Genomic DNA, 13519 nt, shown 5'->3' with positions numbered 1-13519 from the left:
AATGACAAGCTTCGCTGCCACTTGGGCTCTTTAAAAGTAACGCTGACGTACATATTGACAAGTCACAACACTTTTGAGGCAATACTCTTCGTCAAAAAAAAACAAAAAAACACCTCATGTTTACAGTGCGCACAAATGTTTATCATTATTTTTGTCAGTTTCAAGTTATCTTGGTGATGGGTGTTGGATTTTATTTATTTAAATGGAAGCGTACCAACAATTTTGTCATCAAATGAATATTTTCATTCATCCAGGTCATGGTACATCTCAAGGAAGCCTACCGAATTAATTGCAACTGGTCTGTTGTTGGTGTGTATCTAAGACTGGTAATTGAACACAAAGCGGGCATAATATTGAACACGAAATCCAAACATAATCAGAAAACGAAGCATGAGATTAGTGTTGGTGAGCGGCATGTTTCGTTCCAAGTTGTAACCACTTCAATTCCAAATGTAAAGTTAACAACGGGCGCTATGCTTTTCAAAGGTCACACTCACCTTCATGTACAGGCATCTGCGTTCATCAGATGTTAGTGAATTGGTGCTGTGTTGACAAATGAGCTTAATTTACCCTCACTGAAGTAAGATTAATTGGAGGTGTCGAAGTATAAAGCAGCAAATGACAACACGCCTTTGGAATAATGACAAGAATAGCGAGGGAGAGCATGAGAGAGAGAGAGAGGATTGCTTCAACTGTTGTACGGTTTCACCGGGAAGGGGAGCAGTCTTGCATGAAGATCTTAAAAATAAACAAAACGGGAGAAAATGGAGAAAGGATGGAGGCAAACAAAAGGGAAGTGTCCCTCAATGTCGGCTGCTAGGCCTACTTGTAAAGTCAATCAACGGAGGGATGCGAGGACGTGACTGGCATTGAGGAAATTCAATTCGGGGAGCATCAAACAAGGCTCACTTTATCTCATACAGAACAGCAAAGTGGGGCATCATAAGAGCACACAAGTGTGAATGCTTTTGATTATTTAAAAGAGAGAGGAAGGAAGGAAGCTGGCAGTGAGGCAGAAAAGATTTGGGAGAGGCAGTCAATTTGCTCATGTGCATGTGCAACTCACTTGCACGTGGAAACTAGCATGTGGTTATGTTCTATATCTGGTATCGACTCACAGGTCTGAGCAGATAGGCCAGGTTGGTCTCCTGGATGACTAACAGTGGCAGTTGTGTCATAGACAGAGCGTGATGGAGGGTCTCGATGGTAGCCATGGTCTGGTCAAATCTGCCCGCCAACCCACCCAGTGTCACAATGGCATCCACCTGCACATACAGTATCGAATGTTACACACAACATCATGGTTTGTTAAGATTTTGGGCCGAGTTGGTTTAATTCTTTACAGAGTGTTTTCCCTGTTATACATGTATTTATTCACTTGTCTATCTTATTTATTCTATTATTATTATTTTTTTATTAATATTATTATTAATATTTTTTATTAACACTAATATTTAATTACTATTTTTTTTATTATCTTTTATTTTCCTTTTTTCTTTGTTATTATTGAAGCTTAACAAAACTAAGGTGCTCCCCAGGGTCTTTGTTACAGTTGAACAGTGGTATGAATTATTATTGTGAAACAGAAAATGTTGGACGTGTGAACCATGAAAATGTTTAATAAAAAGAAGAAAAAAAAGATTTTGGGCCGAGTTTACACAATACTGACAAAGGTTGCATCAAAAAGAGCTTATAAATCCTTAGACATTGATACATGGGCAGCTAATATTAACAGTACAGTTATCCGATATATTATGACAATTAATCCTGAATGAGCAAAGTAGCACAACAACAAAAGCTCTTTACTGGAAAAAAGAATTTATGTCATCCCAATAACATTTATAGATTCAAATCAGGATGAAAGCCACCACTCAACTAAGCTAATTTAAAAAAAAAAAAAAAATTAACGTGCCTTCAGTAGTCAAAACATGGCATTGTGATTAATATTATGTTTGTGGAATATTTGTTAAGAAGCAAAATCCAGCTGTTTTTGTCCATGTCAGATGTCGACCATTTTTGTCACCTTCTGTCGACTGAAAATGACATCACAGTTGCTCAAGGCTCAGATAACGACCAATCATGGCTCACCTGTTCAAGCCAGGTCCTTGGATGAGCCCTGAGCAACTGTGATGTCATTTCAGGTGACAAGAACTGACAAAATGGTCCCCCTCTGAGCTGAGCTATAAAAAAACGTGTGGATTTTACAGCTTAACTCATATTCTACAAACGAAATATTAATCAGAATTCTGTGTTTCGACTGGCTGCATAGAACTTATTCTTGTTAAGAGTTTTTTGGGGGATTGACTTCCCCGTCAAAGCAATTTCTTTAAGCTCTTTCTCCCTATCTTAAAGCTGCAATGCACTTCTTACACCTCTCAGCAATTACATCCTTATACAAAGTCCCCACGTAGTTTAGTCACACTAGTGCTGACAGCCTTTAAAACCCCAAAAGAGTTAAGAGGGCAGAGGCGCTGTCAGAGGCTGACAGCTGCACCAGCACACAAACTCTACTGAAATTCCACCAGGAGTTGTTATTTTACTGCATTTCTCAAGTTTTCCCCCCAAAAACTTACCACAGATAATCATAAAAAAATAAATGTGTATAATTGTGTGTCCAGTAAAAAATGATTTATACTGTGGGATCATTTTAGAGTAAATTTATAATCTGTTGTTAATTTTTTTCTTTCAGGAACCAAGAACCAAAAGGCTGAAAGACTATGCAAACACATTAATACAATTAAAATTACGCGGAAATATTATGTTTATGAGCGATGGGTTCACAAACTATGCGTGGGTTCGCTCACAGTTGTGCTTTCTCTCACATGGCATGACTGCATTTGCTCCAAGCGACATGTTTCACTTACACATACTGTATACTGTATTTTCCGGACTATAAGTCGCTACTTTTCCCCTACATTTTGAACTATGCGGCTAATACAACCATGCGGCTATTCTGTGGATTTTTCTTTCACTGGTAGGAGCGAAAATAGGCAAAATAAATCTAGATTTTTTTGTTGTGCTGTTTGAACTAGCAAAGTTTTTGCCGTGTTAAAAACGCACAGTTTTAGGATTCTGTTTATGTACCTTTAAGTGCATTCACAGTACAAAATCGTTCTGTACATACAGTAAACAAATATTTTTTTTCAACATAGAAAACTGTGGCTTATAGTCTGGTGCGGCTTGTATATCATTTTTTGTTGTTGTGTTTATTTATTTATTTATTTATTTATGTACCTGCTGTGGCTTATGTAGCAATGCGTTTTATGGTCCGGAAATTATGGCATGTGTTTTTTTTTTTTCTGCTGTAAAATATTCCTTAGTCTGGCTCCCAAGAAAGTGAAAAATGTAAGTGACTTTGCTATTAGGAAACTGTGGAAAGTGTCAAGGTTCCGGTGGCCTCCGGTAAGCTCTTGCTAGTTGGGGTGTTGTGTGGGTCGCAGGCGGGTAGCAGCACTGGCTGCCCGCAAAGTGAACATGGTTCTGGGGCTGTGTCGGTTTAATTCTATTGCAAGTTAATGCAAAAACAAAAACATTAAACGTAATTCCCCGTGGTTAATTCATAAAAAGAAAAATCCAAAATTGCGAACCCGTATCGTACAAGGGTTGAAACAAATTACGATAATTGTTCGCATTATACATACTTTTGCCCCCAGCAAGAGGTTGTTAAAAAAAAGTGTACACTCAAAAATATTATGTCTAATGATACAAATTGCTGCAATACAAAATATATATAATATAAATAAAATAATATTCTGGTGCGGGTCGCAGCAGTACGGGTAAATAAGCTTAGTTTCTTTATGACACCTAAATACGTACGTCACTGATGTTCTTCTCAGCACTGGGCTCATGACAAAAAGTATGTATTTGTTCTATGCCCGTATCCTGCAGTTAGTCCGTATAGTCGTGCGTCAGCTAGCCATAATAGCGCACTAGCATTGGCCACAAGCTGTTTGCTGCACTTATTATGCACACATAAGGGTATGTTGTTGTTGGCTATTTGCAAACTGTAGAGTCACCTAACGTTATGACGATTGTTGCTCCTTGCAAAGTGACTGAGGGAGGGTGTGGAATTTTTGTTGTATATGTGGTAAGTGTAATTATTTTTTACAGCAACTAGTTGGTGTAATTACATAGTCTTTTCTTAAGATCCTATAAATGTTTAGTGAATGTCAGTAGAGAAGCAATCTGTAGGCAAGGTAGTCAGACAGACTCCTCAGCATATCGTTTTTACATGGTAGCACAGTAGCCCCTAATATGAAAGTTTAGGGGCACAAGTAAAATATTTAGTGGCGCACACTGTAAATTGTTGCGCAAAGTAAATTTTCATCTCACTCATTCTTCCTGTAGTACTGATAAATGGGCTTAAGTGTGGCGCATAAGTTTAACACCAACAAAATATATTAGAGAATATTTGCGAAAACGTGATTTTAAAAATACTTTGATAATATAAATCAAACACTGCTCTTTAAGGGAAAGGCCTGTAACGGTATTATATAAGGAAGCATTTTATTCACAGGTCAATTAGGTCAGCTTCAGTCAAAGAAAAAGCAGGACAGAATTTTATAAGAAAACAAAGCCAACCATATAATACAATAATTAATAAATACAAAATCTTTCCAAATGGCCAGAGGGAGTGTGAGCCTGCAGGTACAAGTTGTATTATAATGGAGTCTTGTGTTATACCATTGCAAAGGAAGTTTGAGTAAATCAACCATGTACATGGATGTGAATACAGAAGGAGTAGAAATCATTATTTATAAAAAAAAGATTAATTTCATCATATTAATCGTGTTTTCTTTCCAAAATAAATAGTGTGTTTTAACGGAACCACAGTTCATTATTATATATATTTATTTAACATTTGAATGGTGAGAACGTTACGATGCCAGAGTATGAGTATGCAGCGTGTGGATGGACAGGTGAGCACAACAAAGCTTAACACTTAACACAGCTATATATTAAAAACCACAAATTCATCGACCCACTTTAATCCACCATGTGCATCCTTTAGTCCAAAGGACAAAAGGAACAAAGGTTCTTTTTTTTTTAATGGAGCCTTGTCATAGTCACAGACAGTTGAAGGGGACACAAGTTCACTGTGGATAAAAGACAAGCCAAAAAAAATCGTGACAAGCAACAAAGAGGGTCGACATCGACAACTCTTACAAGGTCTTGAAAAATGGATTGGTTGTCCTATCTGTACAAAACAGACGGGTGGACAAACATTCGCTGCAGATTCAAAAGCCGGTTTAAATATCAACCAGATTAGGAACAAAGAGTCTGTAGAAGGACGGGCACAAGGGTATCTTACAGTATATTAAAGCCTGACACCTAAAAAACGAACAGAACATAAAATGTGGCAATCTGCATGCGTAGGAGATGATACATACTTCTTTCGTCATCTTTTAAAAGCTGAATACTGGTAATTGTGGACTTAATGTTTTATTGGAACAACACACACGCAACACAGACCTCTCCAAAATTAAAATACTAAAAAAAACACCAATGAAATTGTGCAAAAACAAGCCCTTCAAGTCAATCAATTTGACATTTTACACCAATTACATTTGATTTACTGTGAGCATTTTTGTCTTATTGTGCAAGAAAGTAAGATTTATTTCAGTTATACTCTATACAAACCACAAATCCAATGCGTATGCCATAGTGTAAAAAGTTAATTTGCAAATCTTTTTATAAGCAATATTCAATTCAGGTTCAAATTGATTCACTTTATTGTCGCTTTATAACTATTAACTCATTTGGAATAAGATAACTGCAACACCCCCCCCCCAAAAAAAAATAAAAAAAATAAATAATGATTGAATTGTGGACTTGTCAGACCACAACCTCCTGTCAAATTTGTATTCGTCCATCTCAGAAAAGCAGTGTTGTTGATATAACTGACAATGGTTTTCTTAAGTGTTCCTAAGTCCACATGGCAATATTCTTTCCACGATGATGCAGTTTTTTTACGTAGTAATGCCAGAGGGATTGAAGGTCACAGGTATTCAATGTTGGTTTTTGGCCCTACCGGTTATATGCAGAGATTCCTCCAGAGTCTCTAAATATTTTCATGATATCATGGAGTGTAGATGACGAAATGCCAAAAGTTCTCCTTCACAGCCCCCCCTGTAGGGAGTTTGCATGTTCTACCCGTGCTTGCGTGGGTTTTCTCCAGGTACTCTGGTTTCCTTCCACATTCCAAAAACATGACAGTTTAATTGGACACTCTAAATTGCTCCTAGGTGTAAATTTGGGTGTGGCTAGTTGTTCGTCTTTGCGTGCCCCGCGATTGGCTGGCAACCAGTTGAGGGTGTACGCCGCCTACTGCCCGAAGACAGCTGGGATTGGCTTCAGCACCCCCGCGACCCCCGCGAGGAGAAGCGTCCTGGATAATGGATGGATGGAAGGACAATATTCTGTTTCGATTTTTCGATTCAAGTCTGTTATAATGGTGGTTTATAATTGGAAGTCTATTATGAGCAGTGCATTGAGTCCACCATACAACAAAAAAAAAATTAAATTTCCATTCATACACCTATAAACAACCACACTAACCACCCACAAACAAATACCTGAGACATGTCATTATGAAGCGCAGTCCAGCACGACTGACCTGTAAGAAACTCCTCTTAAAGCCAGGTCTGGCTGCCTTTCTTCAGAGAAATAAACTCTGACAATGGCAAGACACATTGCAGATCTTTGCAGAGTCATTTTAGAACAACTGCAGTATAAATAGTCTCAGTCTACTGAGTTTGACTTTTGTCCATTAGTTTCAAGTTGGTGCCAGGAAAAAGTTGGCTTCGTTTAGCAATGCACAGAGCGCAAGACGAGAAGTGGGGAAAAAAAAAGCTTGAAATCAATGCAGACTCAAGGCGAAGGGCTAATAGTGCACACGTCTTCACATGACTCCTGTTTCTTATGGTAACACTTTGGCTTAGAATTGATTCAATGTACAGGAAAGCCAGTAGCAGTTAGATAACAACAAATGCATTTACACATTTGCAATTTCTAGCAACACTGGGCAAGCTAGTTGTATCAAACATCATCTTATCAGCAAACATCCTCACTGCTGTTTTATGTGATCTTGAAGAAAACACTTTCACCAGTATTTTTAAACCGATGTCTTTTTGTCATGGAAGAGCACTTCTTATTAGAAGATCTGCTTTTGTTACCTTTCGGGATTGTAGAATACACTACACAACATGCACATAATATGCACACGTATTGAAACACACTAAGTGGTTATTCAGTCAATCAGGGATTGTTCAGACATCCTGACTATGTCTTAGTGCACTAGGTTTGGTCTATAAATGTCTGGTGTGGAAAAAACTTGAAAACCCTGACCACAGTCCAATCAAACACTTTGGAAAACAGCTCAATCATAAGCACGAGATAGAAACATTGAGACATGGAGCTGAATTCATTTCTGTTAACAGCGTATTCGAGTTGTGTACAGCTAAATACAGCCTCGCTGTGTTCATTTAGAACTCTGGGCTCTACTATTGAATCCGAGTTTGCAGCATAATCTCTTTAATGTATTGCCAATGTAAATACTTTAGAACTGGAGTAATGTGCGCTTTCTTCTGGTCAGAAGTGAAAGCTACAGCTATTTAAACTCTTTTGAAGAAGCCAAGAAGATCATTTCAATAGTCAAGTCTACTGGAGATAAAAGCATGGATGAGCTTTTCCTGGTCTGCTTGAAACTTGCAAACCTTCACTCTGGAAATGTTCTTTTGCTGGTAGAAGGCTATTTTAGTGCCCCATTTACAGTATGTAACTGCTTAAAGACTTTGTCATCGTATTGGCATGGAGCCATCTAAATCAAAAGATCTGCACCTGGATAGGAAGCTTTCTGTTGTGCATGTTTATAGAGTGAAATTGTCACCTGCAGATTCCTTTGTTGAATCTCCTTCACCATGATGGCCAGACACTTGGTATAGTCTGTAAGATCCTGATCACTTGTTTCTATGAGCCGGCACCCCTACATACACACCCAAAATAAATAAATAATTTATCAACAAGAGACAAGAATTACAGCAGAAACATATTTGTGATTCACAGCAAGCGTGAGTGGAGATGTTTTCTCCAGCGGCTGATTATCTTACTAAACTTTGGCTGGACTAGGACTAAATATTGCATTAAAACCAGTGTAATCCAAAAAACAGGTCAGAGGAACATTACTAAAACTATCTAAAATTGCCAATTCATGTTGTCACATAGTGGATTTCAATATGCTGGCAATGACGATCGTCGTTCGCCCTCTCCTGTTCTCCTTTTTCCTTTATGCAGAATTTTTCTACTTACCCAACAAATATTTGACAGAATGCTTCAATTCAACCGCCCCATTGTTCTACTCCTAAAGCAATATAGTTCTTTTCTGAATCAAAAAAAAAAAAAGAAAAAGACTATGATTGGGTACACAGAACTGCGGGTGAGAAGGAGACGATAGATGTGTTAATGAGTTTTTGGGAACATGTGTAATGAAGGTGTAATAAAGCACTTATTTTAATGTGCAAGTATGTAAAATGAGCAAAAGTATTGGGACACGCTCCCATTACACCCACACAAAGTGAAAAGTAAAACTAAAATATGGCATGGTCAACCTCTTTCCAAATCTAACAGCTACCGCTATCTAACCATGACACAAAAAACTTTCTGGTAAGAGGACAAATAAATATTCAAGGGATCTCAGGGTTCTAGCACACCACCTAAATAAGAGGTGAATATCAATACTTGTGTCCATATAGTGTGGTTCTTAGCGTTTGGGGTCATTTCCACTCACCTTGTCTGTATAGAAAGCTCGGACCTCTGCAGTAATGGAATCAAAATCACCACTGATATAGTCGGGGCGGAAGCTGTATAGAAGGATGGAGAGCGAGAGCGTGAGTCACGTAGAAAGAAAGATTGCTTGGATCATAAGAAAAACAGAGGGACAGCAAGTGTGCAGCAGAGAGAAAAAGCAGAGTCGAAGAGAGAGGAGATAGAGGAGAGTACACTGATATGAGCTGCAAGGGAGTAAACTTAAAGAAGTTAAGGTCAACATTCGCTGAACAGGAATACAATGCAAATGCAAATATGAGCCCAGTAGCAACTGAGAGCTGACATATTAGTCCAAAGAGAAAATGATTGTTTGAAAAAATGACAACACAAAACACAGTAATGCAAAGTCAAAAGAAAGTGTCCACTGCTACTGCAAACATTCACTGCAGGCACATCCGCAGAATACAAATAAGACTAATTAAAACGTCACCTCGACAATTGACCCAAAGGAGAGGTAAAAGTGGAGCAATACTCTGTTGCACATACTTCATCCAGTGAAGTTGCACTTGTCTACTGTTCAAACATCACAGCTAATTTACAATCGATTTATGTGTGAATTTATTCAAGAACGCGCCATCCTGTAAGATACAAACCCTCAACTCCTTGAATTTGTTGCATGCTATTTGGCTATGCAAATGTAGATGTATTTCTTTTTAGAACTTGGATGTGTTATAAGGAGAAAAAATCATCTAAATGCAATCATCTTGCTTCAAATCTAATACACAGAGCACCTTGCGGTAATTCAAGCTTCGGCTTCCACTTCAATTTCAGATAATTCATATTTATACCTCGCAAACAGAGGCAGTGGTTACAAAGAGAAGTAATATATGTTTACGATTCAAAACCCTCCCTCTTAGAACATACAATAAAGAGGATTAAAACGGATAATTAAACCGGGCAGGTGGGAGTTGACATGTACATAGGTGTTGTGCTCTGAATATTAATTCCACTAAAGCAAATGCAACATTGTTTGTGGACAACATGCATTCCCACAGTACAGGAATTACGAAGGTCTGATGAAGATATCAGTCAAAACACACAAGCGCTGAGTCAACCAGGTGAGAGTGGAACATTTGTCATGTGTACTCAGATAACATGTCTGTGTTTATTATATTTACGTGTGTGTTTGTTTGTAAGAAGCAGGCCCATCCAGGAATAGGATTTCTGCTATCATCGAGTGTGTCCAGACGACATGATTTCGAGGCTGGGTGGGTTGTGTTTGTATGTACATTTGCGGATCTATTTGCCTGGGGCCCAGTTTCAGTTTGACATCTTTAAACTCAGATGAGAGAGGAGAGGGTACCTTTTTTTTCCAGGAACCATCTTAATATTATACAGTTTTTTTAACAAAAGAAAAAAAAAAACAATTAAACAAGCAGCATTACTCCATTTACAACCCATTCAGTAATACTAAGTTGAAATTGAACTTTGTGTTTGAAATTGCCCCACTAAATATGTTTCTGGAAATGAAAATACAGTTTGCTGATATGCGCAATGTGAATTTAGGAAAAACTCTACAATTTTTATTGTTTCATAAAACACTTGCTTCAGGTCGCAAAACTGTCCCTCAAAATTAATGTGGAAGTGTAAATAAATAAGTAAATAAATAAATAAATAAATATATATATATATATATATATATATATATATATATATATATATATATATGTATATATATATATATATATATATATATATATATATATATAAAATCTTTCAGATCATGATTAATCACATTTTTCAAGTACAATTTTCTACGTAGCTTGTATATATATATATATATGCTTGAGTAAAATCTTGGCTAGGCTTTGCAAATATTGTGCCTTGTTCGGAGATTGAGTGTTTCAAAAGTAACAAAACTTTCACTCATCACTCATCCATATAATAAAAGGAAATAAGACCTAGGTTCGAATCTTATTATTGGCTTTCAAAACAAGGAATTCAATCACAGCTTTTTGCATCTGATGGACATCCAATGATGTCATTCCCAATTTGGCTAACAGGAAGCGGATACGTGCAAACTAAATTTCTTAACTGTTTAATGACTGGAAGTGTGTCAAGCCTTTCCTAATTGCAAATAGACTCAATACAGTCAATCGTAACAACTTTCAGGAAATATAAAGGGGTTCAACAGTCATTGTGATATAAATTAAGATGAAGCGACAGACTTCTGAAACAACAGATGAAACAAAGTTAGCCGCGGTTTTGGAAAATGGAAGGAAACTTGAGTACCCGGCAAAAAGCCACACAAGCTCGGGGAGACCCCAGACACCAACCCATGACCTCTGAACTGTGAGGCACCCGTGCTAACCAGTTATCCGCCTTGCCGCTATGTACCGTAAACTCAATGTGTAACAAAAAAAACACAAGGACACGCTTTCTTTTAACAATAAACATCCCCAATAACCTTCCAGTGATAGCTGAGATGAGATGCAAAGACTGATCTCACACGCCCATACGCACAGACCCTTGTAAATGACTCGAGGAATGTTTGTGCATCTAACAAGGTCTTACTTGGACATTAATATTAACTGACAGTTTAATTTGGATGGGAAATAGAGCATTTTGCCACAAGTTTGACCGAGAGTCGGTAGTGGGGGCGGCTATGACCTTTGTCTATTTTTGAGCAGGTATCTATCAGCCTGCTTGACTCTGTGTGTGTGAGAATATTTGTGTGCATGCATGCGTGCGTGCGTCGTTCCGTCTCTCGCTCCCCAAGACAGACAACCACTATACAACCCTCGTCTTTTCATCACTCAAGGAGACGTGGCTCTGATTAGTCCCGTTCAAATAAGAAGAAGAGATGTCAAGCACCACTTTCAGTTGCACAGAAGCACAAATTTAATATTCTATAGGTTTTATTCAACTGGCAATTTATCTGGTTGTTGCTGATTTCCGGATATTTATTATTACAGTGATGAAAACTATTTACTTGAAGATGCATTTCGAATGCTAAAATGCTATTACAAGTTCTTGTTACTCTTTGGAATGTGCTTGCATGGACTTCTGACAGCTACCTCCAACATTCCAAAAACATGCATGGTTGCATCATTGAAGACTTTAAATGACCTTTGCGGATTTTGAACATTTTGTTTTCCATAATAAAACGTTTAAAAACGGCATTTCTAGTTTCCGGTTGACATTTATTTGATTATCTTAAACATTAAAGTGGGGAACTTTCGAAGAAGGCAAATGTATGGTTCAAGAACAACAACCATGCACATTCATGTTCATAAACACACATGTACACAGCTGTCTAATTTCATTCAGCCATGATCCTCTACCTTCTCACTCATCTCTTGACTTTTTATCCTCCCGCTGTGAATTTGATTCGATGCGCTAATTACACAAATGTCATTTTCCAATTAGAAATAGGAGCGCATACAAGGCTTGAGTTAGAGAAGCGCCAGGGGCACCAATGGGGTGGGGGGGGACGATTCCACAACACATATGAGGCCCCATGAAAACTGTTTTATTACCGAGATATGATAACAATTAGCCAGTAGATGATCCTGAGGAAAATGGTTTAGTGTATATTACCATCATTTATTACACCTCCTGTTGTCAAGCTTAAACTATTCAAGGGGCATTCAACAGACTGATGGGTGCATTTTCAATCAAATATAAAACTATGACAACAGACTGGCCTCGCGTGACTGCGATGATAAAAGAAGTGATAAACGTACGCTTTTCAGCCACATTTCAATCACATCAGGCAGATTCAGTGGACTGAGCGATTGGCATAATAGATGCAAATTTACGTTTCCAGTGTCAGTTTGGAAAATGAGTAGGAGATTCTGAATAACGAGATATGTGAGTCAAGGTAGAAGGCATACTTGCATAGACAATTACGTTACAGGAGGCGGAATTTTTTCATGCACATACTGCGTTAAGAGTACTTGAGTTTCAGCTAAGAAGCGAACAAAAAAGGGATGCGACTCTTCCAAGCAATTGATGGCTGCTTGATGTGCTCCATGTGCACTGTATATAATCAAATATTGCACTATACTATGAAAATGAATGCTGTCGTCACATAAGATAGGGACGTGAATAAAGGTCAATAAGAATAACACTAGATGATATGATGTAAAAAAAATGCAATCACAAATGAAAGTCGAAAATAGAAATAAAAGTTGAAAAACAATCAATATTGTTTCTGTTTAGTTTCGTATTATATCATCTAAACTGCTTTAACTTTTGGAGGGCATCAACCCAAGTGCAGCTCTGCAAACTATATAATTTCCACTCCAAGCGTTTATTTCACTACTGTATAATTTCCACTCCAAGCAGACAGACTGGGGCACACAAATGATCGCCTGCTACTCTTAAAGGACATTGCTTCTGCAGAATAAGTTAGCACCATTTGCATTTCACAGAAATATCCCATTTATGTTTGTCCTTCAGAACGCAATCTTGCAGGTGCAGCATCTCAGCGGGCAATTGGAACGTAAGAATTCCAACACTAATGTGACATAACTTCTATCCTCCCCAGCGTGAATGCAGTACTTCTTACTGCTTTGCTGCCCTCTATTTAGGCAGCATCATTTGTCAGCTATTTATTTGCTTGTTGGAATTCAGTGGACCAATCCTTTATGATGTTGTTTGTGGTCAGGCTAAAGTTTCGATTATAGTGTGTGCTGATCTTTAAGCATATGACAAACAAAATAGTCCAAATTGTAAAATTTTGACCAATGGT

General features: G+C 37.8%; 1 protein-coding gene across 5 annotated transcripts in view; it reads right to left on the bottom strand.

Moving 5' to 3' along the window:
• tpk1 (thiamin pyrophosphokinase 1) overlaps window positions 1-13519 on the bottom strand; it is a 49668-nt gene that overhangs the window by 16977 nt on the left and 19172 nt on the right. For all 5 annotated transcript variants that reach the window (XM_088283261.1, XM_088283263.1, XM_088283260.1 and 2 more), the window contains 3 exons: window positions 8786-8858; window positions 7889-7984; window positions 1119-1265 (listed from right to left, as the gene is read on the bottom strand). In XM_088283261.1, the coding sequence (XP_088139387.1) occupies window positions 1119-1265; window positions 7889-7984; window positions 8786-8858 (316 nt within the window). The remainder of the gene's footprint in view (window positions 1-1118; window positions 1266-7888; window positions 7985-8785; window positions 8859-13519) is intronic.

Source organism: Idiotropiscis lumnitzeri, chromosome 19 (assembly GCF_059441095.1).
Source record: "Idiotropiscis lumnitzeri isolate Australia: NSW breed Sydney's pygmy pipehorse chromosome 19, RoL_Ilum_1.0, whole genome shotgun sequence".
Lineage (NCBI taxonomy): Eukaryota > Metazoa > Chordata > Actinopteri > Syngnathiformes > Syngnathidae > Idiotropiscis > Idiotropiscis lumnitzeri.
Note: the sequence above shows the minus strand (reverse complement) of the source record. Positions and strands in the feature narration are given on the sequence as shown.